Raw genomic sequence first — 26703 nt, 5'->3', positions numbered from 1 at the left:
ACAAATGCGTATTAAAAACAACCTGACGCTTCCATGGCAGGTCAAGATGCGCAGAAATATGCACTCTTCTGGTGTATTAAAAAGCTTTTTTATTGATGAATACACCTTGATGATACCTTGAAGTCCTTTTATTAATCACTTCAGTTAGGCAATTAAAATTCTTGTAAACATGTGTTCTTGTAAACATGCATGTTTAATCTGTGTCTCTGTTATGCATAATGAGAATCTGTGTATAATGACTGTTATCAGATTTTCAGAGAGGGTCTTTAACAAAGAGAAGATAAGTCATCATTCTTCTTTTTGTGGCATAGTCGACAGTTTTCTTTATAGTAGCAAGGGAGCTTTAGAGTAGCACAGTAAAAGAAAGGGATGCATGAACACTTGTATGCGTCATAAAAAGGTGAATATGCAGTGTTGTCACAGTTTGAGGCAGAAGAGTCATTGACTCACAATTTTGGGTCACAATTATTTAGTTGAAAAAAAAGGAATGACATTTAAATTTATGGGAAGCATTAGTGAAGACCCACAGTCAGCATTTCTCCAAACTCCTTCAACATTTTTAACCCCAATAGAGAGCTTTTTGCTCTACTTCCACTAAATAAGGTGTCATATTATCCCATAAGATTCTTTTAAAAAAAAAAAAAAAAAAAAAAAAAGAGAGAACATGAAGATATATAGATACACATTCACATTGCTCTTTTTTTTTGCTTTTTCAGTTCACACTGAGATCTCTATAAAGAAATAGATAAAGTCATGTGAAATGATGATGGCCTGGGCCTGGGGGAAGCAGCTAGTTTATCAGTGTAGATACCAGCACTAGTAAAAAAATATTAGACCCGAGCATGCTGTGATGTACAAGTTCCTCCTCCTCAAACTGAAGATGCCCATTTGGGTTAATTCCATCAAAATACCTTCAGGGCCAGAGGCACCATGGGGTATTCTGATGGCAGAGACACGGGAAGATGAGAGGCATGTCAGATTGATGTGCCACGCATCAAAGCTCAGTTCAAGCTCACTTCTGGAGGTTCTGGCAGGCACACACACAGTCGGTCCACTCATCTGACCCATTACAGACTCAGCAGGCAGGCAGCTAGTGGAGGATATTATCTGAATCCAGAAAGAGCCAGTTGTGTGGTCATGTTTAGACCACTAAGATGAAAAAAATATATATGTGAAATTCTGATGGTGTCATATTTAATATAAATATGCCAAACTGCATATAAAATGTATAATTATTTTATTATATTATATCTATGGCCTGTTCACACAAGTGATCACACCAATATTTTTGAAAATAGGCTCATTTTCCAACTCCCCTAGAGTTAAACAGTTGAGTTTTACCGTTTTCTAATCCATTCAGCCGATCTCCGGGTCTGACGGTACCCCTTTTAGCTGCAACTTAGCATAGTTCATTGAATCTGATTAGACCGTTAGCATCTCGCTCAAAAAAATGACCAAAGAGTTTCGATATTTTTCCTATTTAAAACTTGACTCTTCTGTAGCTACATTGTGTACTAAGACCGACGGAAAATGAAAAGTTGCAAATTTCTAGGCCAATATGGCTAGGAACTATACTCTCATACTGGCGTAATAATCAAGGAACTTTGCTGTCGCACAATGGGTGCAGCCAAACACTATAGAATAACACAAGACGTGTCACTCGTATTGTTTTGAATGGGATAAAGTGTAACGCGCAATATGGCGGAATAAGTCTCGCCTTCTAAATAAGAGCCAATCGCCGACTGGTAAAGTCATCGCGTCACTTCAGCGGCCGTTAGAATCACCGGTTTCTATAGAAACAGTCAGACACGCGCCTCTGAAGAGACGCGCATTTAGGTCTGCGCATGCGCATTAGCTTGATCAAGCCTGAAAAAAATACATTTTTTTTGTCATGATTCGAGCGTTTAGAAACTAAATTTATGAGCCGGTTCTTGTCAGATTTCATGAGTGATTTCAAATATGAAATTTAATTGTAAGGTTGGTGAACAGTTTTGGAGAATTTGATGTTTCCCCATTCAAAGAGATTGCATGATGCCCAGGATGCCCGAGAGGCGTTTCAAAGATGGCCGCCGAGTGAAATGACTTGTCTTAAAGGGACTTTGGGTGCAGCAGACGCAATGATATTACGCAGCGCCTGAAAATAGGATAACTTTTCATTTCCCGTCAGTCTTAGTACACGATGTAACTACAGAAGAGTCAAGTTTTAAATAGGAAAAACTCTTTGGTCATTTTTGAGCAAGATGCTAACAGTCTAAACAGATTCAATGATCTATGCTAAGCTGCAGCTAAAAGTGCTACCGCCAGACCCGGAGATCGGCTAAATGGATTAAAAATGGATTTGTAAAACTCAACTGTTTAACTCTAGGGGAGTTGAAAAATTAGCCTATTTTCAAAAATATTTCCGTGTTCCTTTAAGGTTGAACCACTGCAGTCACATGGACTATTTTAACAATGTCTTTACTACTTTTCTGGACCTTGAATGTTGTAATTATGTTGCTTTCTATGGGGGATAAATTAATGTCTTAATTTATGTTCCGAAGATGAATGAACAATGAAGGTCTTACGGGTTTCGTTTGGAAATTTCATTTTTGGATGAACTAACCCTTTAAGGAATGCCAATGTAAATAGGCTTAATATCAGAGAAGCAACTATTGTAAGTCTCAGATGCCCTTCTTACCGCCATCCTCTAGGGCCTTTCTTAAATTTTCTGCTGTTAGGAACCATTTACAGTAACCTGATAGTTTTGTACTTTTTCTAGTTTTCTTTTTAATATACCCACTTAAAGCAGATTTAATCCAGACAGTTTGGATCAAAAAATGCAAAATTCAGAATTTAAATCGCTGAATGAGTTGCATAATGTACTTTTAAATTGTTGTTGTCAACATGAAGGAATTAGGAGTTAATCTCAGATGCAGCTGCTTAGGTTTTTGCAGGGCCAAATGGAGGCAGGTGATGTACAGCCATTCCCCATCTGTGTTCTCCTGGAGCAGGTCATTTAGGTTCTCTTCCGCTGAGCGAGAGAGAAGGGGAGACTTTAATTGCTGTAAATGGTGGTTTGGGTTTGTGGGTTCATCAGACATCTCATTTCGCTCACTCTCTCTCTCTCTGGCTGCGAGAAGCACTGAGTCATGGTGCATTCTCTGGACTTCATATCCTCTTTTTTGCAAGAAAAACAGATATTAATATCTTTGCTCAGTAGTGACAGTGGTCTGTTTTGTCATTATGTGAATGGTTTAACCCAGTGGCTCTTAAATGGTGGTTAATCAGGGAAAACAATGCAGAATGAATAGACAAAGAATGTAATATAATTATGCACAGTTAGGATATGCATAACTCTATGGTATTTTGGAGTAAATTCATCTGTCACATGGTAGAACAGATGATATGAACCGGTTGCATGAGATGCCATCCTCAAAAACTATGAACAAAACTACTCAAAGTAAAAGAAATTATGAGTAATACTACATTTAAATGTGGTGTAAACGTAAAATATGTTTATATATGAGCATATTAGAATGATTTCAATGGATCATGGGACTCTGAAGACTGGAGTAATTGCTGCTGAAAATTCAGCTTTTCCATCACAGGAATAAATTACATTTTAAAATATATTAAAATAGAAAACATTGTGTGTGTGCTTATTTTTACTTTTGTTTCATAATCAACTTTGCTATGTGTTTTCCACTTGATGTCCATATAATTTCTTGGAACTGAAGCAAAACCACTTGAGAAAATCCTATCTTGCCTCATTTGTGTGATTTACAGTATCTTGAAGCAGTACATGAGATTGATGAGATCAAATGGAGAAGGTGAAAGACAGACTGTCTTTTTATTTATTTATAAATTTGTCATACAGTAAATCCTAAGATTGTCTTTCCGTGGATGTTCCTCAGTGGATTGGAATTTAATAGATTTGATTGATGTCTGCATGTTGCTTTAGGGGGGGATTAACAACATACAGGAGGATAATGTGTACTAGCCACTTTAAGGGATATCAGTGTTTACATCTAATGAAGTGCATGCGCTGACTGCACCTGCTCGCTTGGCGGATTGAGTCCAACATAAACAGGTGTCGTCTTCCCAAAGGGCGTTTCCATGTCAATGGGACCTTCAAGTCCTGTGTGTTTATAGAGGTCGTTTCCTGATCACACAGCATCAGGCCTTCACGAGTTACATCATTCTGCCCTTGAGAGGATGAAAACATGTCACTGCATCATGTGGTGCACTTGTCATCCAGCCCCTCTATGACCATACATTACTAGACCATAGTGAGAGATGCAATAGTATGATTATATTACAGCTAAAAATTAAAACCCATCATCTGACGTATTTAACAACCGGATCATGCAAATTGTATAGAGGTGAGATGCGTTGCCTCTGTGGGGATGTTTTTTTTTTTGTTTTTTTTAAGCTATCCACCCACACAGGAGATGAGGTCAGTGGCAGCAGTTGTGATCCTGTTGTGTAAATGTTTTGAACATGACTCAGTTTGACTCTGATGGAGCTAGTGCTAATCTGAGTAATGCTTTCTTCACAAATACATAAGGGAACTGGGTAGGAGGGAGTGTGAGAGAGTGCAGTGGGGGTCTGCTGAGGTTATGCTGTATGAATTTTGTGGCTGAGGTGATGTGATATTTGTTCTGGGCTTTATTTTCATTTTGTTTTGTTTTGTTGTTCAGAGCTTTATTTTGTTTTGTGAATTTAAGATTTAGTGTAACTGTGACAGTAAAACCATAAATAGACTCTGGCTTGAAAATGACAGGGTGATAAATCCAATCTATTGTAGGGCTGCACGTTTTGGGAAAAAAGTGACATTGCAATATATATATATATTTTTTTTTGCGATATATATTGCGATATGAAAAAAAAAAATCACCAGATGACTCTATATAGCTCTATTTGGAAAGAATCATTCTAGAATCATTGGGGTGATTTTGAAGGTGAGTGAATACGCATATAAAATAATGAACAAATTACAAGCATAGATAAATAGAACAAAGATACACATTAAATAAACAGTGCTTTATGTTTTTCAGATAAGTCTAACAGTATTCAGGTACAGAAATTGAATAATCAAATGTAAAATAAGCTACAAATGGGATTTTTCTCTTTGTGTTTTATTGCTTGATTAGCATTCATGATACAGAGAGCAGCAGGAATATTAGGCTGCTGTCACTTTAAGACCGACTGCGTGGATCTGCAATACTTTACACATCCTTTTTCTTACCTTCATGGACATAAGCCATGAAGGGTACTTGCAGAGACGTGCATTTTGAATTTTTATTTTTTTTTGCATGTATGAGACTGTTTAAGCACAAATAGACGCTAAAGAGAAAGGTTTTCGATGTTCATGTGCACACAAAACAGCTGCACATTCAGAATTGAGCTCTTTTTTGCACCTTCTTGCATTCAAATGGTTTAAAATGAGTGTATGTTTAAACTGACAGGACCTAAAACACATGCAAATAATAAACTTTCATTGTATGATGGTCAAACTTTGCAATTAACCCAGGAATCACGTGCGTTTTGAACCATGGTGTCTGGTCCGTACGGATTAAAGGATTAGTCCACTTTCAAATAAACTTTTCCTGATAATGTACTCACCCCTATGTCATCCAAGATGTTCATGTCTTTCTTTCTTCAGTCAAAAAGAAATGAAGGTTTTTGATGAAAAAATTCCAGGATTATTCTCCTTATAGTGGACTTCAATTGACTCCAGATAGTTGAAGGTCAAAATTACAGTTTCAGTGCAGCTTTAAAGGGTTTTACACAATGCCAGACGAGGAATAAGGGTCTTATCTAGTGAAACGATCAGTCATTTTTAAATGTATATGCTTTATATAAACAAATGTTCGCCTGTAATTGCTTCCGCCAAAACCACATTTCCGTATTCTCCAAAAAGTTTATGTTGTATGTCCTGCGCCTTCCCTATTCAACTTACAGAACGAATGCAGCGCCAGTTTTTCCATAAGTAGAATAGGGAAGGTGTAGGACATACAGTGTACGACCTTCAACCGTCTGGAGGCCATTGAAGTCCACTATAAAGAGAATAATCCTGGAATGTTTTCATCAAAAACCTTAATTAAAAGGAAAGAAAAATAAAATGAAAGAAAGACATCTTGGATGACATTGGGGGTTAGTAAATTATCAGGAAAGTTTTATTTAATAGTAGACTAATCCTTTAACAATCCCGTATACTTGACATCGCACATCTTGTGATGTGACTATCGCGGATGCGCACATCGCGATATGGATGCTAAAATGATATATCGTGCTGCCCTAATCCAAACTGATGCTTCAAAGATTATTACAAGTATTTCTTGTCATTTTGATAAAACAGTGACCAAATCTATGTCAGAAAGAAAAGTAACTTTACCTTGGTGATTTATTTTAAAGGTGTCGTAGAACGTGTTTTCAAAAGATGTAATATAAATCTAAAATGTCCCCTGAATGTGTCTATGAAGTTTCAGCTCAAAATACCCCATAGATTTTTTTTTTAATTCATTTTTTTAACTGACTATTTTGGGGCATCAATAAATATGCGCCGATCCAGGCTGTGGCCCCTTTAAATTCTCGTGCTCTCCGCCCACTGAGCTCACGCTTGCCTTGAACAGCATAAACAAAGTTCACACAGCTAATATAACCCTCATGGATGGATCTTTACAAAGTGTTCGTCATGCAGCATGTCTAATCGCGTAAGTATGGTATTTATTTGGATGTTTACATTTGATTCTGAATGAGTTTGATAGTGCTCCGTGGCTAAAGCTAACATTACACACTGTTGGAGAGATTTATAAAGAATGAAGTTGTGTTTATGAATTATACAGACTGCAAGTGTTTAATAATGAAAATAATGACAGTCTTGTCTCTGTGAATACAGTAAGAAACGATGGTAACTTTAACCACATTTAACAGTATATTAGCAACATGCTAACAAAACATTTAGAAAGACAATTTACAAGTATCACTAAAAATAAGATCTACACAGGTGGAGCTAGGGAAGTTGGAGGATTTCTGAAAGGGCACTACAACAGCTACAGCAAATGCTGACCAGTATTTGAAGGTTGAACAGTGAGCTCATTGGCTACTGATACAGCAGGAACCAATCAGCTGTGCCCTATTAGAGAATGATGTGATTGCAAGAAGAGTTAAGGACCTGTCAGCCTGTGCCATTTAGAGTTTCATGACAGAACTTTGTATGTCTGTAATCACTGAATGTACGGCAAATTAACAGTGCAGCGCAAATGACTTTTTTTCATTTCTGTATGTCGAAAGAGAGAAGGAGAGGAACAGAGTGAACTCCTTTGAGATTTTTCCCCCCTGTGCTTAAGTTTGGGTTGTCACATTACTATTCATATATTCTAAGACTTTTTGGATTATCATTTGAATAGATTAATATTCTTGGAGTATGCAGGCATGCACTCCTGGAGGAAGAGTCTTTAGTAAGCTTTTATTAGTCAGAACGGCACAATGTATTAGTAATGCTGCTGTCAGATTGCCATTTCATTTAAAAGCACCTAAAAGCTCACCTACACAAATCCAAGTTTTGAGATCTTGTGGTCTATGCGATTCAGTTTGTATGGCAAATATATTTTTAGTCTGAGTCATTTTGCTTTTGTGGGTTTGTCTTTGTCTCCCTAAAGACAGATACGGAGACAGGAAACGGATCTATTTTATGACAGAAAAACAACTTTTTCTCTGAGGCTGTTGTCTAGACCTACAAACCGATCTGTTTTAAAATCATTTTTTGTGCTGTTCTCCACCTCTCGGAGGACAGATGGAGATGCTGCACACCTGCAAGGCTCAGTTGCCTCCATTAGAAGTGGTTTAAGTTATCAGGGAGAGTTAGAGATCAGATATGAGCTGCATGATGGCTTCTAGGCAGTCTGAAAGACATAGTGTGGGATGACAATTTTCTATATTTATTTATAAATATTTCTCTCTCTCTCTCTCTCTCTCTCTATATATATATATATATATATATATATATATATATACATATATACTTCTCCCTTTTTTGATAGCCTTTGATTTTGACTTAAGCTGTGTTGTCTTTTTGTCTGCCATCTTCAACATCTTTTTCATATTCTAATAACAGCCCTTTCAGTTTAACATGATCTTCTTTATTCTCTGAATGAGAAGTTGCACGAGCCGTGTGTTTTCAGCTTTCCAAGGCCAGCAGATTATGCTCACTGATTACAACAAAACACGTCTCTCCGAGGGGTAGGAGATTTTCCTCTAATCCTACATTATCTCTTTGAGTTATGCTGTGGACAGCAGTATTTTGTTGTCATATGGTACACATGTGTTGGCTGTACAGATATCTGATGCAGTAAGGTGCTGTCTGTATGTTTACTTTGGCTTAATTGACTGGTTGTGTTTGTAGAAGCATCTGAAAGAAACAGTTCACCCAAAATGGGTATTCTGCCTTAAAATGGGTATGTTGTTTTTAACCTGCATGCCTTTCTTTCTTCTGTGGATTCAAGCATCTTGTATGCTATAGTCCAAGCTATATTCAAAGCGGTCTTTGTGGATTCATGTCTGATATTAAATAAATCATTATTCTTTTTCATCAAATGTGATTTATTAAAGACAAATCATGCTGTCATGATCACCGTCAGTTCCTGTCAGTTCCCGGACTACATTTCCCATCATCCTCTCTGCCAGTCACCTGCAAACACTTCACACTAATCACTAATCACCACACCCAGCTGCAGCTCACTACCAAGACTATAAAAGACTCTTAGGCTACGTCTGCACTAATCCGGCTATATTTGAAAACTGAGTTTTCGTCTAAAAGCGCTCTGCGTCCACACTATCATTTTCAAACGTTTTCCAAAAGTTGCTCATCCACACTGAAACGTATGAAAACGCTTACATCCCCCTACTGCGCATGAGTAAAGCTTCGACCTGCGTCATTCCCGCCAGGCGTTTATTTACTTTCCAGCTCTTTGAAACTTTGAGGCAGTGTCGAGGAAAGGCATTGAGTTTTTTTAAATGGACCGACAGTGTGGTGGAGTTGTTGCTGCGAGTAACACAGGAGTATAAAGTGGCCAAAGCAAGCGAGAATGTAGACTGGGAGCATAGACTGTAAAAAATATGGACGTAGTGTCCGTGACGTCACCCATAGAGTTCTGAACAGCAGTTTTGATGCAAAAATGAGGCCGCGGCCATCTTAGTTGCACGTGACCGCACGTCACTCACGGATAACTGAAAATGGGCAAAGAGGCGGGACATAGTTGTGGCCCATGCGACTTGTTGCTGAAACCATGCCCGCCTAGCATATCTATCTTAGATACTATCTAAAATATTAATAAAGATAACAATATCATTAGAAAGTACTAAAGGTTTACGGTCAATCTACGGTGATTTTAAGATAACGTTATAGATGCTCTAACACCAGTAGGCTAATTAATTTGTGTGGGGTGTGCAAATAACACAAATCAAATGGGATTTCATACCTTTATAATGAAATAGAGATCGCGAGATGAATCCATTCCGCTGCACTTGGTAATGTCCATTTCAAAACATAAAACATCGTTTATAATGTAAAACTCTATACGTACATATATAGGTAACGTACCAGATATCTGTATAACTTTCAAATGTTCTCTCAAACTAATGAGCACCAAAGTATAATTTTTCAAAATAGTGCAGCAGTTTTAGTCTAGTATCCAAGCAGTGCTGTCGGAGTTGTATATCCTCCTGGTAATGTCATTGTTGTAAAACTTTTAGCCAATGCCACGATGATCCAACAACGTGTGTTCCGCATGCGAGCACATGTACACAGACTGACATCTGTCTCAAGTATGCAGCAAGCCATATATTGTATAAAATAATCCAGAAAAAAGCACAAATACGACTGAGATGCCAAATTCAGTGGCTGAAATGAGCTGCTGAGGTAACATGACGGCTCACAGACAGCAGCGGCATACCTGTCACTCAAGTGACCACGCCCTTAATTATGCAGAACTTTAAGGCTTAATATAATTTAAACGGATGAGTTATAAAAAAATTCACCCCCCTCAGAGTTGTCATGAAGGGCAAAATTAGCAGTATAGACCAAAACATAATGTGAACCAGAGTGTAAATATGTTTTTTTCTGCTCTAAACTTGGCTGTTTTAACATGATGGTCAATGAGATTCTGCTCCCTTTTGCAGCCTGTCCCTAGCGGCAAGTCGATGAATCGCAGTTTAAGTTACTTCCGTATTGGCTTCACAAGAAACTGGGGGAGGTTGCCGCTTGACTGGGAGACGTGTCTTGGCTGAACTGTTTTCAAATGTATCCGCTTTGGAGAGCGTTTTCCAAAAGCTATGTTTTCGTTGACTTAAAACGCCGTCTCAGTGTGGACGGAAGGGAGAGAAAAATATACGTTTTTGCCTGTACGACCACGCTCAACATTTAACAAAGCTTCGCATGTGGATCTTACTCTGAGTCCCGCCTTCGTTACACATGCTTTCAAGGTGTATCTTTTCATTGAATTGGTTGATCTAGTTCAGAATTGGAATACAGTGCATGAATCATTTGGACCACTTTTAATATATATAGTTCTTTTAAATTGTGATATTACACAATATTACTGCTTTTTTTTTTTTTTTTTACTGTATTTTTGATTATGAGCATAAGAGACTTCTTTAAAAAAAAAAACATCAAAAACTGGAAATATATTATATTATATTATATTATATTATATTATATTATATTATATTATATTATATTATATTATATTATATTATATTATATTATATTATATTATATTATATTATATTAATTCCATATGACTATAGCCTTAAAGGCTATATGAAAAAATAATAACATAAATAAAATTAAAATAATGTCATTATTACTCACCCTCATGTTGTTCTACACCCTTAAGACCTTCATTCATCTTCAGAACAGAAATTATGATATTTTTGATCAAATCCGATGGCTCAGTGAGGCCTGCATTGCCAGCAATGGTACTTCATCTTTTAAGATCCATAAAGGTACAAAAACATATTTAAATCAGTTCATGTGAGTACAGTGGTTCAATCTCAATATTTTAAAGCGACAAGAATATTTTTTGTATGCCAAAAATATATATATAAATAACGACTTTTTAACAATATCTAGTGATGGCTTCGGATCAAATCAGTGGTTCGGAGCACCAAAGTCACATGATTTAAGCAGTTTGACGGTTTGACACGCGATCCGAATCACTGAATCGTTCATAAAGCTCCGAAGCAGTGTTTTTAAATTGGCCATCACTAGATATTGTTAAAAAGTCATTATTTTGGGTTTTTTTTGGTGCACAAAAATTCTCATCGCTTTATAATATTAGGATTGAACCACTGTACTCACATGAACTATTTTAAATATGTTTTTGTACCTTTATGGATCTTGAGAGAGGAAGTGTCATTGCTGGCGATGCAGGCCTCACGGAGCCATCAGATTTCATCAAAAATATCTTAATTTGAGTTCTGAAGGTGAACGAAGGTCTTACGGGTGTAGAACAACATCAGGGTGAGTAATAAATGACATTATTTTCATTTTTGGGTGAACTAACGCTTTAAATTCATAAATTACCTTATACATAATTATTATTTTTATAAAAAGTCATACAGATTAAAATGGCATGAGGGTGAGTAAACAATTAAAAAAATTCACTTTTGGCCTAACTATCTATAGACCATGTGTGCTGTCACCCCTCTGATGTGACAAGCCAGGAAGCTGTTTCAAGATAATACTTCCTATAATAAACTTTCATATTGTGTTTGTAAGAAAATTACCATGCCGTTTCCATGGGTTCCCACTCATCCATCTAATCCATTTTACATTAAGTGCTTTTAATAGATCCTAAACTTAAGAAAAACAAGCTCTTGAATAAAAACCTTCCTGCAGGCTCAAGAGAGGATGTCAGGAGCAGACAAAGAGCAATTTGTTTAAAAAAGCATGTTAAGGTAGGATTACAGTTTATCAAATGGGATATAGGACACAGTTTGTTAGTGAATTTGTTGCCTGAGCAACAGTATGTGATGGGGAGGTGTGTGTTTAATTAAGGCAAAGCATGATGAATGCAAATTGCAGCCCCGTCAGACAGCTCAGATGGACAGCCCTCAGTGTTTGAGTGAGCGGGGGAGGGGACGGGTGCGTAAGAGCGTGGACGGGGAGGGTGAGAGACACATAAAGAAAGAAGAGAGAGGAAAAGAGCAGTAGAGTAGGAGCAAGAGAGCGATACAGACAGCAAATGAAGTGATAGTGGGAGGATCAATGCTTCTAGCAGGTGTGCGACTGACTTGAGAAGCTCACCGCTGCCAGACAGGAGAGGAGATCCTACATCCATCCACACGCAGTGAGTAATCGTACTGTATCTGTGTACAGGAATATCAAGCGTGACAGTTGTACTTGCAGTTTGGTATTTCTGGCATTCGCTATACTGGTTAGGAGATTGGCGGGACTGCCAAAGCAGCTGGCAGGTGTGCGGCGCATGAACGGTGTCATGTAGAATATGCTTTTAGAGACAAGCAGATTGCCAGAGCCTTCATTAACACACATAGAGGGATGCTGGGAGATTTTATACGGAGCTAGAGAGACAGCATTGAGCTCATCTGCGAGCAGTAACTGAACGTCACGGCTCATTGTTTACAATTAACTTCTTAACGGGTGACCTATCAACCTCTTTAGTTGTACTCCAAGCTTCAGTGCTCGTGGAATACAGGAATTGACTTGTGAGCTTTTAGTGCTTTGTACTTTTCTCCAGTGTCACATCTGAGACCATAGTTCATATTTCATTATAGTTCCTCCTACTTATTTTATCCTGCATCTGCTCTGGTTACTCAAACTCGCTGAAGACAGAGGTGAAAAAGTAATGAAACTGCTGCGTGGTAGCATAACCCCAGGAGTTAATGGTTTATGTAATATCATATATAACTGCATTCCTCTCATTGGCAGACTTTAAATATCTGATTTTCTCTCAATCGAACTTTGCTCAGCAAACCAAGAGGAAAGCAAGGGGAGAGGGTGGGGGTGATAGAAAGAGGTTCGATTTCAATTTTTTAGATATTATAGCTGTTGAGAGGAGAAAGATTTCATGTCTTCATCAAATTGACACTTATTATGCTCTCAGATGCTGGTGAATTCATCACAATTTAGAGCTTGAGAGGTGAGTATTGTCAGTTTGTCTGCCTGCTTGAGTTTTCATTAATGTCAACTTAATGTTAATGGGATGATGCACTTTTGTAATAGTGATGCACCACTATTAAAATCTGAACTGATGCCATTAAACAGAATTTTATAAAATTATTTTAAAAATTTTCATGAATGTCCTTTATTGAAATACTATTGTCTAGAGCTGTCAAACGATTAATCACGATTAGTCGCATACAAAATAAAAGTTTGAGTTTGCCTAATATATGTGGGTGTACTGTGTGTAATTATAATGTATATATAAATACAAACACATCCATGTATATATTTGAGAAATATTTACAAGCATATGTATTTATTTATATTTTTATATAATTTATATTATATATAAATAATTTTTTTGTACATAACATATTTCTCTTAAATATATACATTAATTTGTGTGTATTTAGATATACATATTAATTACACACATTACTCACACATATATTATACAAACTCAAACTTTTATTTTGTATGCGATTAATCGTTTGACAGCCCTATTATTGTCTAAATAAAATAAAAACACTCAATTCTAAAATAAAAAATCAATCATTTTAAATGCTACAATGAATTAAGGCATCAACATTTTTATATACAGAATGAAAAATGTTTAACTTTTAAATTGTTAGTTAACTTATTATTAGTTAGTTAATTGTATAATTAATTTTAAGTGAGTGTTAATGATGGGAAAGGTCATTTAAATGCGAAAATAGGGAAAATGACTTGCACAATTGAAATATCCGACATATATACCAATATCAGTTATGGATACCGTTCGATTAAAGGGTTAGTTCACCCAAAAATGAAAATTCTGTCATTAATTACCCACCCTTTTGTCGTTCCAAACCCATAAGACCTTCTTTCATCTTCGGAACACAAATTACAATATTTTTGATGAAATCCGAGGGCTCTCTGACTCCTCCATACGCAGCAATTTAACCACCACTTTTAAGGTCCATAAAGGTAATAAAGACATTGTTAAAATAGTCGACGTGGCTGCAGTGGTTCAACCTTAGTTTTATGAAGCGACGAAAATACTCTGTTAGCGCTTCCAGGTTTTACATCAGAACGCTGTCTCAGTATTGGCAGACGCTGTTCACGTGAGCAACATATCGCATGTGTGTGATGCTGACGCAGTAGCCGGCCAATAATGACTCAGCGTTCTGACATAGAACCTGGAAGTGCTGGACATGAACAGCGTATGACATGAGGGTGAGTAATTAATGACAGAACTTTCATTTTTGGGTGAACAAACCCTTTAAAACATCTGTATTGTTGGCCAATTACCAATATGTGAGCCATGTATTTGTGCATCCCTGTTCTTCAAACATCGTGACTAATGTGTTTTTGACAAAAATGTTGAGACGTTTCACTAAAAAATCTGGCTGCGTTTTAATACACTAAACTCAAGACAAAACAAAAATCAGAAAATCATAATTGAATTAATGCAATAATTGAATTAATTGAACTAATACTATAGTAATTGTTTTTCCATTATGTATTAAGTTTTTAAAGAATTTTTAACATCGAAACATCATCAAATAACGATTTGTATAATTTCATGGCTGTACTCCAGTAGTGTAGTTTCACAGAGCTGTGATGCCTGCAGACTTCAGCGAGGATTTTGTCTGTTTGGTGCATGGAATTGGTTTTTTGGGCTCAGCTGTAGGGAGTGAAATAATGATCCCGGTTGTGAATGCAGAGCAATCCCTCAGCAGTCCGGTGGGAATTTCTTGCTTGTGTGGGAAGAGAATTAGTACACTGGAATTCTAATTACTCTGTAGTGTTATAAACCAACCGGATCTATGTGTCAGTTTAACAGTACAGTAAGTTACCACTACATTATATATATAATTCACCACGACATATTGAGCCTTTAATAATCAATTTTTATAGCTAAAGTAGGATATGCACTTCCAAGATCCTTTCATTGAAATTAATTTAAAGGATGGTCAGTAAATGGAAATTAGTCTAATTGAGCATATCAGCAAACGGGCAAAACCGTACAATACAGAAGAGCTGTGTGTGGATGTTCGCTGCTTGGAGAGATTTTGTTTTATCATTTGTTTTGGCGCTGAGCTGTGGTTCATTTAAGGTCTGTGTTCCAGCACTGCAGATCACTCCCACATTACATCACATCCATTATCCACTGCAGAAATCCATGCCACCTAGATATTTATGGATGAGTTAAAGGCAAAAGTTCAATTAAACTTCCATATGTGGGTTTTGGGGCAATCTGGAGGTTAATTTAAAACAAACCTCAAATGATGGTTTGCTGTAATGTATTAATATAAACGTTAACTTAAAAGCCGAATGGCTTAAAAATCGAATTTACCTATAAAGTAGCTGTCTGGTTTTGATGGATGGCAGATAGAATATGCAAGCAATGGAGCGTCTGCTGCTGTAGAGCAGACTCTGCGTTTATTTCCCACAACAACCTGTAATGGGCATCACTGGGACTGACATGAGAGCTATTTAGATGCACAGACTGGAAGGTTACCTCTCTTTTTGAGAGATTCATCACAAGTCTTCTTTTGACTTTCTCTTACAAACTAGAGAGATAACACAAGTGCACATTTGAAATAGTTCTCAACTTAAATAACACTATTGCTACTCCTCCTTGATTTCAGAAGGAAGGATTTTCCAAGATATGGATCTTCAGACACGTCTTTTTGCCTGAAGCAATACAGTACAAGCACCACACGGGTGCTGAGAAGTAAATTCAGTCAAGAGCTGCACCACCTTTTTATAGATGCTAAATGCACTGAAAAACTTCTGCACTGTATTTAAATAGAAATTATTGAAATTTTCACCATAAATACACCTCATTTCTGTTCAGATCAGACTCACAGATTCCACCTTATTCGCAAAACACATCACTATTTGCTTTGCACATTGGCAAATTGCATTCAGTACAAATTTTATGGGCACATTTGCTCAATTACATGATTTGCATAATTCCCATAGTTGTACCAGGTATTATTAAATTCCATTTAATTGTACACAGGATTTTATAGTTTTCCATTTCCTAAATTACCATGGAGGATATGCGTCAGAGCAATGGCAGTTATCTCGATGGAGTTTCTGGTGGATTGTCTGTTGGTACATTTTTATGAAAACATTTAGCAAAGAATACATTTTCCAGCTGTCTTGTTATGGAGCATTCAGGGTCATTCTTTAGCTCACTTACATCGTCCTAAACCTTATTTAGCCTGCAATGTAATACAATCCGTTTCGCTTCAACTAAAGTATAATGGGAAATCTAATCATGGCCTCATGTCAAAACAATAGGATTCTGAAAAAATTAGATTATTCCAACCCCCGCATATATTGCACATCACCTCTACAACTCTATGGAGCTTTGCACTGACAGAGAAACCTGCTAATCTAAATGCAAAGCCTGCTTAGAGGTGCTGACCGTACGGCCATGTGGGCTGGCGGGGAGGGGGAGTAACTGTCATTACTCAGGCTATTACAGTGCTAAAGCTTCCTGTGCTGTGACCCAATGGCCTTTGGCCATTTAGAACAGTTATTCTCAAGTGATTTTGCTGCAGGTCCAACATTGTGGTCAAATGGTAACATTTTCACAAATGTACCAAAAATCTTCTTAAAATCAAACATGAAATATATTATATTATATTATATTATATTATATTATATTATATTATATTATATTATATTATATTATATTATATTATATTATATTATATTATATTATATTATATTATATTATATTATATTTATTATATTAATTATATGTATTATATTATATTACATTATATTATATTATATTTTTTAAGATTATTGTTGTTCTTATTATATGTTATTTTTTTAAATTATTTTTTATTTTTTTATTTGCATTCGAACTTTAACATAACAAGCTAACACAAGTGAAACTATAAGACTTCACAGACTGAGATATAACAATAGGTATTACATAGTGCTACATAAAAAATAAAAATTTATCAATTAATTAAAAATAACAACATCAATAAAATTAAAATACACTGTAGGGGGTTAAACAAAATCATACTTCTTAAAAAAATTATATTATATTATATTATATTATATTATATTTATTATATTATATTATATTTATTATATTACATTATATTATATTTTTTAAGATTATTGTTATATGTTATTTTTTTAATTATTATTTTTTTTTATTTGCATTTGAACTTTAACATAACAAGCTAACACAAGTGAAACTATAAGACTTCACAGACTGAGATATAACAATAGGTATTACATAGTGCTACATCAAAAATAAAAATTCATGAATTAATTAAAAATAACAACATCAATAAAATTAAAATACACTGTAGGGGGTTAAACAAAATCATACTTTTTAAACAAATTATATTATATTATATTATATTATATTATATTATATTATATTATATTATATTATATTATATTATATTATATTATATTATATTATATTATATTATATTATATTATATTATATTATATTATATTATATTATTGGCTATATTACCTAGTGACAGATTCATTTGGGTATGTGGGAAACATTTTCCTCCCTTTATAAAGTATATAAGCTTTTCTTTTTCTTTTCTTTTTTTTTTTGTATTTAGGACTGTCAAGTTTACATTAATTTAATGTATTTTAATTGTACAAACAATGGTGAAAGGTGAAAATTAAGGCAATTAATCATTGACTGACAAGCCTAAATGATTTGCATTTCTCATTGTTTTCCATGCTGTGACCCTTTCAGAAGGTTGAGAACCATTGGTGTAGTTTTATATTGTGGTGTGGATTTGTGTATGTGCATGTGTAGTGCTGAACTGAAGTGTGTCTCTCATTACAGGAAACAGGATGGAGGAGAGCCCTGCATCTCTAACACACTAGATCCTTCACTGTTCCAGCCATCACTGCCCCACACCGGCCCTGCGTTCCTCAAGGTATCACAAAACTCTTGCCTGCCTGCATGCTGAGTGCCCTCCCATCCTGCCAACGCTTGACTTTTGCTTGCTGAGTCTGTCTCACCTCTCCTGACCCATCTGCTCCATTACTTTGTGCCCATGTAGAACTAATACTGATTTGCATGAGGCCAGTGTTTGGAGGGATGATTGCGGACTTTTCTGTTTGTTATTAATACACATGATTGACATGCCATGCAGTTAAATGAGAGTGATGTAATTAAATGCCAGATGCTATAAATTAACAAATGTCAGGCCGGTTTCTCAGTCACACCCTTTATTTCATGAGATAAACTAATGCCTGTCAAAATAGTATTGATTAGGTAAGGTCATTTTCCGCTGACAGCTAGTCAGTGACTTACACAGTAGCTCCAAAGATTCTGCTTTGTGAACTAAAACTGCTCACATGACCCTTAAAGGAACAGTTCAAACTAAATGAAAATTCTCCCATCATTTACCCAGCCTTATATTGTTCCAAACCTGATTGATATTGAACATAAAAGAAGACATTTTAAAGAATGTACTCTTTTCCATGTGATTAAAATGATCAGGGGGGGACACTGTAAAATTATTATAAAGTGGTCCAAATGGCAGTATTCCAAGTATTTTGAACCCATACAATAGCTTTGAGTAAGAAACTGACAGATTGAAGTTGAAGTGACCAGGTCGAGTCAGTGAGTGTGAATCATTCTGGGGTGAGTTTCCCGAAAGCAACTATGGTTGCGTTGTTATCAGCATAGTTCAAAGAGTCATTGTTTCCCAAAACCATAGCGTGTGGTTGGAACGACAGACCTTGACCTGTGGTTAGAAGCATAGTATCTTCTTCGCATGAAATGTGGACATAATACAGTGGTTCTCAAACTTTTTTGGTCTCGCCCCCCTTAAATCTTTTGGTCAGCTTTTGGTACCAACCACTATTAAAATGCTTAAACTCCATTGCAATGGCAGTTTTCAGTTTTCCACTGACTTAAAGGTGCAATAGATGATTCTCTAGAAACATTTTTGTTATACTGGTTGAAATTCTCCTCATATCCTAATCACTATGTTAAGGTCTAAATGTTTTTTTATAAATATATATAGTCTGTGGAAGGCGTTGGACCATAAAATGTTCATCCAATCATTATATTCAGTCCGAATGAAATAATACAATGTCCTACCTGCCTGTCAACGTATGTTTTTACACACCCTCGTGAGGCCTGTTCACACAGACATCATACGTCATCAGCATGTTTTATGCTATGCAGAATTAATGTAGACAGACGTCAGTCACGGAGCACCACAAACAAACAGCAGCCACCTTTTACAGTTCCTCCAAAACAACAAGCTTATGCTACGTTCACGCCATAACTACTGTAATTAAAAGATGACAACCTGTGATGCTACCTTATGCGTTTCCATGTCAACAGTATCAACACCAAAATTAATCTGCAGCAGTCAAATACAAGCTCTCCGAGTGGTTTACGTTGTTATGTGTTTTGAGACATGAGGTACAGTAGTTTAACACTTTCTTGTGACGCTTTGCTGAGAGCAGCTGTGTGTGTTTTGGAGACGCTCTGAAGGGAGGGTAGGATCTTATGATTTGAAAGCTAGCCTCTCCGAAAATGTCCTATTGCACCTTTAATAAATCATTGTCTTGACAAAATAAGCAAGCTGACATTTAGTACAGTGTATATGTTTTATTTATGAACTAGATCAACTGATTCATTGAAAATATCTGACACAAAAGAATTATTCCTTTAATATCACTACTTCTCTCATGAACTTTAATGAAGCAAAGAGACCTATGTCAAGGTTTTCAATGAAAAACGACTTCAGTTTTGTTTGTTTTTTTCACAAAGCTTTCATATGGTTTCAGAACACTTGCAAGAATCGTATGAACTTGTGATGCTTTAATGATGCTTTTTCTGCCATTTTGGAGGTTGATAGCCACAGTTCTCATTCAATTTCATCATACTGTAAGTTTGGACAGCATGAGGGTGAGCAAATGATGATGTAATTTTCATATCCAAATACCTTTTCTGACGTGAATCACTACAATCAGTTCACCAAACTTATTTCATTACACAGACAGAGCATGTAATCAGCTTCTAAAATTCACCTTCAAGTGTTGAAGCTTCAGTGCTTGTGCTAATGACTTACGCAGCCAAACTTGTGACTCATGCATGAATTTCAACTGCATGGTTGAACTTAAGCTGATGGAAAGCTAAAAACTGTTTTTAATAAGAAAAGTGTTTTTTATTTTTGTACTGAGCTACTGCACAAATTAAATGTATTGCATTTTAATATCTGCTGATCCACAGATCTATAACTCGAAACAGGTTCCTGAGAGAGATAATTCAAGGGCCTTTAAACCCTTCTTTAAGTCAAATGTTATTAGTTTCATTGTTGAGCCATGTCTAGTTTGGAATTGTTTGCTGATGTTGGCGATTTGTGTCTGACAAAGTTATATATGAGGGTCAGGTTCCCCAAGCGCAGGGCTAAAAGAATAAGATCCTTTGTGTATTGTGTGTAGTGTGTGTAAGTAGTTTGAGTGATCTCTTGTGTGTGTAGGAGATTTTAGGGCTTTTAAACTCTGTGAGCTGAGCCTGTGATTAAGAGGATAAAGTTTGGGTGATGTCAGAGTGCTTTAACTGCATTCTACAGCATAGCTTATCTATAACACAACAGAGAGTAATCTCATGTGTATGAAACAGGAGAAAGAAAATGAATGGAAAAAGAAAAGAGTCTTTGGAGATCATGTCTAGTCATTTTTAAAAAAATAAATAAATAAAAATAATAATAATAATTCAATATTTTGAAAAATGCGTGTTGTTATTGTACAGGTTTGGAAGGATATAAGGGTGAATAAATTATTTCACCCCCCCAAAAAATAAGTTACTGAAATAAGGCCTCTAAATGCATACTAATATATATTTTAGTCTAGAGTTTTTGCTTCAAAATGATGTGGAAAATATCCTGCCTACTTTGACACAAAAAACAATGTATTGATTTAAAATTTCTAAGACAATTTTTGTTTAGAGAGCCTGTATGCAGAGATGTGTGAATCTTCATGAATAATGTTGTGATTCACACCTGAGGAGATTAAGACCCTGCCCCTAATGAGCCACATAATGAGCCATTCAGTCAGGAATGTGACTGAGTGAACTAAGAAATAATGCAATTTTTAATGCAATGCATTTTTTTTGTTTGAAGTTTATTTAAAACATAGTTAACTATATAAATGAGAGTCAAAGACACATTTTGAGTACACAGTTATACCTGGAAATAAATAATGTTCAAAGATATATGTGAACATCACTCACCTGGCATTTGGTGTTTCTGCACTGGAGAAAAAAAAAAACACTTTCCTGCTTCCAGTCAGTGATCTCAGTATCATATGCATGCAGTCCAGTGTGGACCAATATAATTCTCAAATCTGTGAGATAAAAAACCCTCTGTGAGCATGCTGATATCAGGATCATATCAGCTATTGCAGTGGTTCCCAAACTTTTTAGCTTGGAGTACCCCCAGAAGGGATTACCATCCTTCTGCGTACCCCCTCTCTTCAACTTCGACTGCAGTCACACCTTTACCATTAAAGGGCACCTATTATGCCCCTTTTTACAAGATGTAATATTGGTCTTGGGTGTCCCCAGAATGTATTTGTGAAGTTTCAGCACAAAATACCCCACAGTTAATTTATTATAACCATTTGAAAATGTCATTTTGGGGGCCTGTTTTAAAAAGGGCTGTTTTGGTGTGTACCACCTTAAATATAAATGAGCTGCATATCCCCGCCCTGCCTTTGGATGAGGGTGTAACTTGCATACTTATGGCAATAAACAGTCGGTAGAAGCAGAATGGCTGAGAGTGAGAGACCCGCTGTTTTGTATGGCATTCAGCCGTACATGTTTGAACCGGAATCAGACCCAGATGATGAAGAGACTCCGGCAGAAGAAGCACAATTGAGAATGGAGCAGGACATCTCTGAATGGTTATTTGATACATTTATGTACTTATAGAGTTTTAATCACGTCCCCTTTGCAATTATGCATGTGCAACACACACACACACACTTGGATAACGTTCGTGCAATTTTTTGAAAGTACAAACACAACTACACACTTTATAAAATAAATAATGTTTTAAATAAAAAATGTCCAATAGAAAAATATTCAATGATGGCAAAACTAAGTAAAACTTTTAAAGGTGCCCTAGATTGTTTTTTTACAAGATGTAATATAAGTCTAAGGTGTCCCCTGAATATGTCTGTGAAGTTTCAGCTCAAAATAGCCCATAGATTTTTTTTTATGAATTTTTTTAACTGCCTATTTTGGGGCATCATTAACTATGCACTGATTTTTTCAGCACAGCCCCTTTAAGAGATGCGCTCCCTCTGCCCCATGAGCTCTCGACTATATATACATCGCATAAACAAAGTTCACACAGCTAATATAACCCTCAAATGGATCTTTACAAGATGTTCGTCATGCATGCGGTATGCATGCTTCGAATTATGTGAGTAAAGTATTTATTTAGATGGTTACGTTTGATTCTGTGTGAGTTTGAGGCTATGCTCTGTGGCTAAAGCTAACATTACACACTGTTGGAGAGATTTATAAAGAATGAAGTTGTGTTTATGAATTATACAGACTGCACATGTTTAAAAATGAAAATAGTGACGGCTCTTGTCTCCGTGAATACAGTAAGAAACGATGGTAACTTTAACCAAATTTAACAGTATATTAGCAACATGCTAATGAAACATTTAGAAAGACAATTTACAAATATCACTAAAAATATCATGATATCATGGATCATGTCAGTTATTATTGCTCCATCTGCCATTTTTCGCTGTTGTTCTTGCTTGCTTACCTTGTCTGTGCACAGATCCAGCCGTTAATACTGCCTTTCCATGTCTAATGCGTCGAATGGGCTGGCATATGCAAATATTGGGGTCTTACATATTAATGATCCCGACTGTTACGTAACAGTCTGTGTTATGTTGAGATCCGAGTGTTTTCCTGAAGTCTTTTAAACAAATGAGATATATATAAGAAGGAGGAAACAATGGGGTTTGAAACTCAATGTATGTCTTTTCCATGTATTGAACTCTTGTTATTCAACTAGGTAAATTCAAATTCTGATTCTAGGGCACCTTTAAATATTAAACTAAAACTGCCAGTAGGTGGCAGCAAGTCACTGTTTTTATGAGTGAGTCATCGAGTCATTCATTCAGTAACAAAGCAAGTGGCTGTGAATGAATCATTGAATCATTGACTCTCACGATTCGTTCAAAGCCGCAGAATTGTTCGCAAAACACAGACGTGTGTTGTAGTTCTGCTGTGGTTTTCGTTAGAACTATTATTTCATTACAAAATAGAGTAAATACTGACAGTACTGTGTTTAAAATTAATGTGTTATTTTTTGACCTGTTGAATAATAATGTCACGTTGGCAGTCATGTGGATATTTGGGAACAATTGTTTTCTTGCTCGTTATCATCATTAAATACAACAACTCACACAAGGTATGTTTTTGTATCGGAGAAAGTCTTAAATCGAAATTAATCCATTATCTGTGTCTATATTTGTTCTTCATGTGAGTAAGTGCTAAATCTCTACTTTTACAAAGGTGCATTGTCGAGAACGACAGTAATTTAGCGTGATTTAAGGCAGCAGATTCTGCACGCAATCTATCATTTGCATGCTGCTTGTTTTACAGTCTATGGTGGATACAGTCATTTTTGACTGCAAATGATGGGGTAATTTGATTAAATGTACTGGATTTACGACATTTTGGAAGTTAGAAATACATGCTCGATTTTAATATTATTTTAAGGTAGAATTACAGTTTTTCTCAGTTGCTTTGGTACATTTCTCGAGTCAAACTCACAATTTGCAAAACAGTAAGTGCATTTCTCAAAACAATTTTTACAAATAGCAAAACACCATGGATAACCTGCAAAAGCCACTCTCTTACTCAAAATCCTTAGTTCATCTCTCAAAAGTAAATATCTGTGTCAATGAATATGTCAGTGCCATCAGAATGACAAGTCCTTGTGTCATTGTGTACGGATAAGACAGTCAAATTGTTTAGTCATGTTCTCAATATAACCGTTTACTCTGGAGGGACGTTCTGATGGAAACTATGGCTAAAGTTTTGATGACAATTATTGTCAATTATAAGTTACATCTTAGTGTATGTGTGAGTGTAATTGCAAGAGAATGGAAAAGATTCAAATTTACTCTCTTACTGTTTGTACTGTATTTTATTGACAGAACATGTCATTGAGTCATTGAGTCATGTCGTTATTGAGTCATGTCGTCAAGATTCACCTGGGAGCAATTTACCAATTCAGGACAGATTTAGAAAAAAGTCTAATGGAAATATAGAAAGTATAGAAATATGCTTGACATATTATGATAACTTGTTCAGCCATTTTGCATGTAAAGACTTTTGCTATGAGCTTGTGCCTAAATGTTGTGGGGGGTGAGACTATTCAACAGAGACCCAATATAATACATTTTGATCAACATGACATAAGCAACTGATAATGTAGGAAACAACAGAGAATTGTACATAATCATTTGCATGGATGTACCAAAGCATTTGCAACTTGTTCAAAGAAATGAGAAACTGCTTTTTTGATGTGCACAAGTGACACAATGATGTGAGAATTGAACAGGTAGTTTTGAGAATTTCAATTCTGATCTGAGAAATGTACCAAAGCGACTGAGAAAAACTGTAAATGAACTACTCAGCATTTTGTTCGCGTACCCCCTTTTGTCACCTCACGTACCCCAGTTTGGGAACCACTGAGCTATTGTATTAACATTAATATAATGGCCACTCTTAACAGAAAACATGATTTTTGTGATCTCATGCATGCACGTATTATTGCATATCATGTGAAGAAAATTTTGTATAGGCCTATATTTTAAATTACAGTACCAGTCCAAAGATTGGACGCATTACTATTTATTTGTTTTTGTCTCATGCTCATCAAGCCTGCATTTATTTGATCAAAAATACAGATAAAAAACAGTAATACTGTGAAATATTATTTACAATTTAAAATAATGGTTTTCTATTTTAATATACTTTCAAATATAATGTATTTCTGTGATGCAAGGAGTCTATACATTCATATTACCTTTATGGCATTTCATATATTATATTTGTTATATTATAGAGCCTAAATTTTAATGTGCAGTTTAATAAATTGCTAACACATTTTATTTCAGTATGTATTACGTATTTCAGTCAATTTCACTCATCTCAGTATAGCAGTATAGTTTGGGAATAGCCATGGCAATTTACTAATGTAAGTTATATGTAGTAAACGAAACCGAGCATCAATCTACCCCATTAATTTACACTGAGAAGTTTGATCCTCGAAATGAAAGTAAAACCAGCTCTTCCACTGAGGAAAATCCTTTTAGAATTATTCTTCACCATATCTCAAAATGATGAAAAGTAGCCTACATGAAACTGACCAAGCTTGAGGCATTTTTACGAGTTGACACAGGCGTTCACTCTGTTGCATGTATCGCCTCCAAATTTGTGTTTGAATAGCGCGCCCGCTTCATGGGCGTGGCCGAATTAGTGGATAATGAGCTGACTCGCCAACGTCTGACATGTCTCTCTTTTCATACAGATTAAACACAGAATATTTGTTTTCAGTTTGACTTACACGATTTAAAACCTGACATTTCAATGTTTCTTTAGACCTATATCTCAACTTTATACATATTTTCGTGTGATTAGTATTCACTAAGTTACAGTTCATTTTCTGAGAACTATCAGATCGGACTTCGTTCAGAGGTAGACGACAGATCACGCATCATGTTAGTTTTCTTTATTTTGCAAAAAGCACAACATTTAGTTTTTACTTTGAGTGTACACAAATAAAATAAGACATTCTATAGTTTCAATTGATATATTACTTAGGTCTCTATGACAAAAAAATGATGGAGTATTTTAAGTTGATTTTGCTGCTGCGTGAAAAAAATCCAGCAAAACGCGCCGGCGAGTTTCCTGACTTCTACGTTTTAACCCCCCGGAGCCATGTGGAGTATGTTTTTGATGGATAGATGCACTTTCTTGAGCTTTATACTCGTTGGTCCTGGGATCCCAGGATATTTATTAATATAAACTCTGATTGTGTTCATCAGAAAGAAGAAAGTCATATACACCTAGGATGGCTTGAGGGTGAGTAAATCTTGGGGTAATTTTCATTTTAAAGTGAACTAATCCTTAAATAATTTTATAAATATCCACCAAGAGATGTGTTTGTGCAACTTTATAGTTGCAGTGCCAGAGCAGTTCTCCACTGGATTGTGCTTTGAGCAGTTTGATGTCATTTACATTAGAGACTTCCAAGTCAGAGAGGATTTTAGTTTTACGAGCCGTCTAATTCTGACCCAGTGTGAGATGTAAGTCTTTTTTTCACCTCTGACGTACATGCTGCAGGCCTGAGACGTCCTTCTGTGAGCCGCTGTTGTTTGAAGGCTAATGGGAATGTCTCACCATTCTTTTTTAATTGTTCCGAAAGCACTAAAAATGATCCAATGTTACGCACAGTAGCAGCAATGGCCTGCAGTGTTAGTGT

General features: G+C 35.9%; 1 protein-coding gene across 21 annotated transcripts in view; it reads left to right on the top strand.

Annotated features, from left to right (window-relative positions):
* Positions 1 to 26703, top strand: part of rap1gapa (RAP1 GTPase activating protein a) — a 123311-nt gene that overhangs the window by 52754 nt on the left and 43854 nt on the right. For 14 of the 21 annotated variants that reach the window (XR_010892935.1, XM_067371999.1, XM_067371987.1 and 11 more), the window contains one exon: positions 18000 to 18093. Coding sequence is in view for 11 of the 21 variants with exons in the window: in XM_067371987.1 (XP_067228088.1) it covers positions 18000 to 18093 (94 nt within the window). In the remaining 10 variants the exon portion in view is untranslated. Of the gene's footprint in view, positions 1 to 12188; positions 12333 to 13106; positions 13143 to 17999; positions 18094 to 26703 lie in introns of those variants that run through there. The other 7 variants (XM_067372007.1, XM_067371998.1, XM_067372005.1 and 4 more) reach the window with 2 other exon arrangements.

Source organism: Chanodichthys erythropterus, chromosome 20, assembly GCF_024489055.1.
Source record: "Chanodichthys erythropterus isolate Z2021 chromosome 20, ASM2448905v1, whole genome shotgun sequence".
Taxonomy (NCBI): Eukaryota; Metazoa; Chordata; class Actinopteri; order Cypriniformes; family Xenocyprididae; genus Chanodichthys; species Chanodichthys erythropterus.
This window is presented reverse-complemented; position numbering and strand designations above follow the sequence as displayed.